This window comes from Egretta garzetta, unplaced genomic scaffold, assembly GCF_000687185.1.
Source record: "Egretta garzetta isolate BGI_Z169 unplaced genomic scaffold, ASM68718v1 scaffold105, whole genome shotgun sequence".
Classification (NCBI taxonomy): Eukaryota; Metazoa; Chordata; class Aves; order Pelecaniformes; family Ardeidae; genus Egretta; species Egretta garzetta.
This window is the reverse complement of record NW_009259598.1, coordinates 141,847-142,870: the sequence shown is the minus strand read 5'-3', so window position 1 is coordinate 142,870 and position 1,024 is coordinate 141,847. Positions and strand designations below refer to the sequence as shown.

Genomic DNA, 1,024 nt, shown 5'->3' with positions numbered 1-1,024 from the left:
AAAAGCAACTCGGCAGCCAGCTAAATAATTAATAATCAGCCCCCCCCCGCCCTCAGCAAACGGGGGAACCTCTGGTGCCCAGCCAGGCTGGGCCGTGCAATGCCCGGTACTGGGAGCATCCCCCAGGGTGTGGGCTCACCGTCAAATTCGGTGTAGACTGTGTCCTTGAGGAAGGTGCCGGAGCCAAAGTCGATGAGCTTGAGCTCGCCGGTGGAGAGGTCGACAATGATGTTCTCGTCCTTGATGTCGCGGTGCAGGACACCGCAGCTGTGGCAGTGCCGCACGGCCTCCAGCACCTGGCGGAAAAGCCCCCGCGCCAGCTCCTCGGACAGGGATCCCCTCTCCGTGATGAAGTCAAAGAGATCCTGTGACGGCTCCGGACGCTCCAGCACCAGCACAAAGCTGTCGGGCAGCTCAAACCAGTCGAGGAGGTGGATGACACCACGGAACCCGGAGCCCACCTTGTTCAGCAGCACGATCTCCATCGGCACACGGGTGCCAGTGGGCTGTGGGGGGGGGGAACATGATGCTGTCAGTGAGGATTGATGCAGCACTGAGGGTCTGGTACCCCCCACCTGGGATGCTCCGGTGTCCCTGGCCTCACCGGTGCCTGGGCATCCCCCCTCCCCAGGGGATGCTCCGGTGCTGCCCTGCCTGGCTTCACCAGCTTTAGTGGTGCCTGGGCATCCCCCCACCCAGGGGGTGCTCTGGTGCCCCCCAGCTCAGCCCCACCAGTGCCTGGGCATCCCCCTGCCCAGCCTCACTGGTCCCACTGGTGCCTGGGCATCCCCCTGCCGGGATGCTCCGGTGCCCCCCCCTGCTTGACTCCACCGGGATAATCTGGTGCACCCCTGCCCGGCCCCACCGGTGCCTGGGCACCCCCCACCCAAGGGATGCTCTGGTGCCCCCCAGCTCAGCCCCACCGGTGCCTGGGCATCCCCCTGCCTGGCCTCACCGGTGCCAGGGCATCCCCCCGCCGGGATGCTCTGGTGCCCCCCACATCCGCCCCCCTGCGCGCACGTCA

The 1,024-nt window shown here is 66.6% G+C and overlaps 1 protein-coding gene across 1 annotated transcript in view; it reads right to left on the bottom strand.

The window, feature by feature from the left end:
* Positions 1–1,024, bottom strand: part of PIM1 (Pim-1 proto-oncogene, serine/threonine kinase) — a 36,046-nt gene that overhangs the window by 5,681 nt on the left and 29,341 nt on the right. Inside the window, exon 2 of the mRNA XM_035893728.1 lies at positions 140–721. Within this exon, the coding sequence (XP_035749621.1) occupies positions 140–721 (582 nt within the window). The remainder of the gene's footprint in view (positions 1–139; positions 722–1,024) is intronic.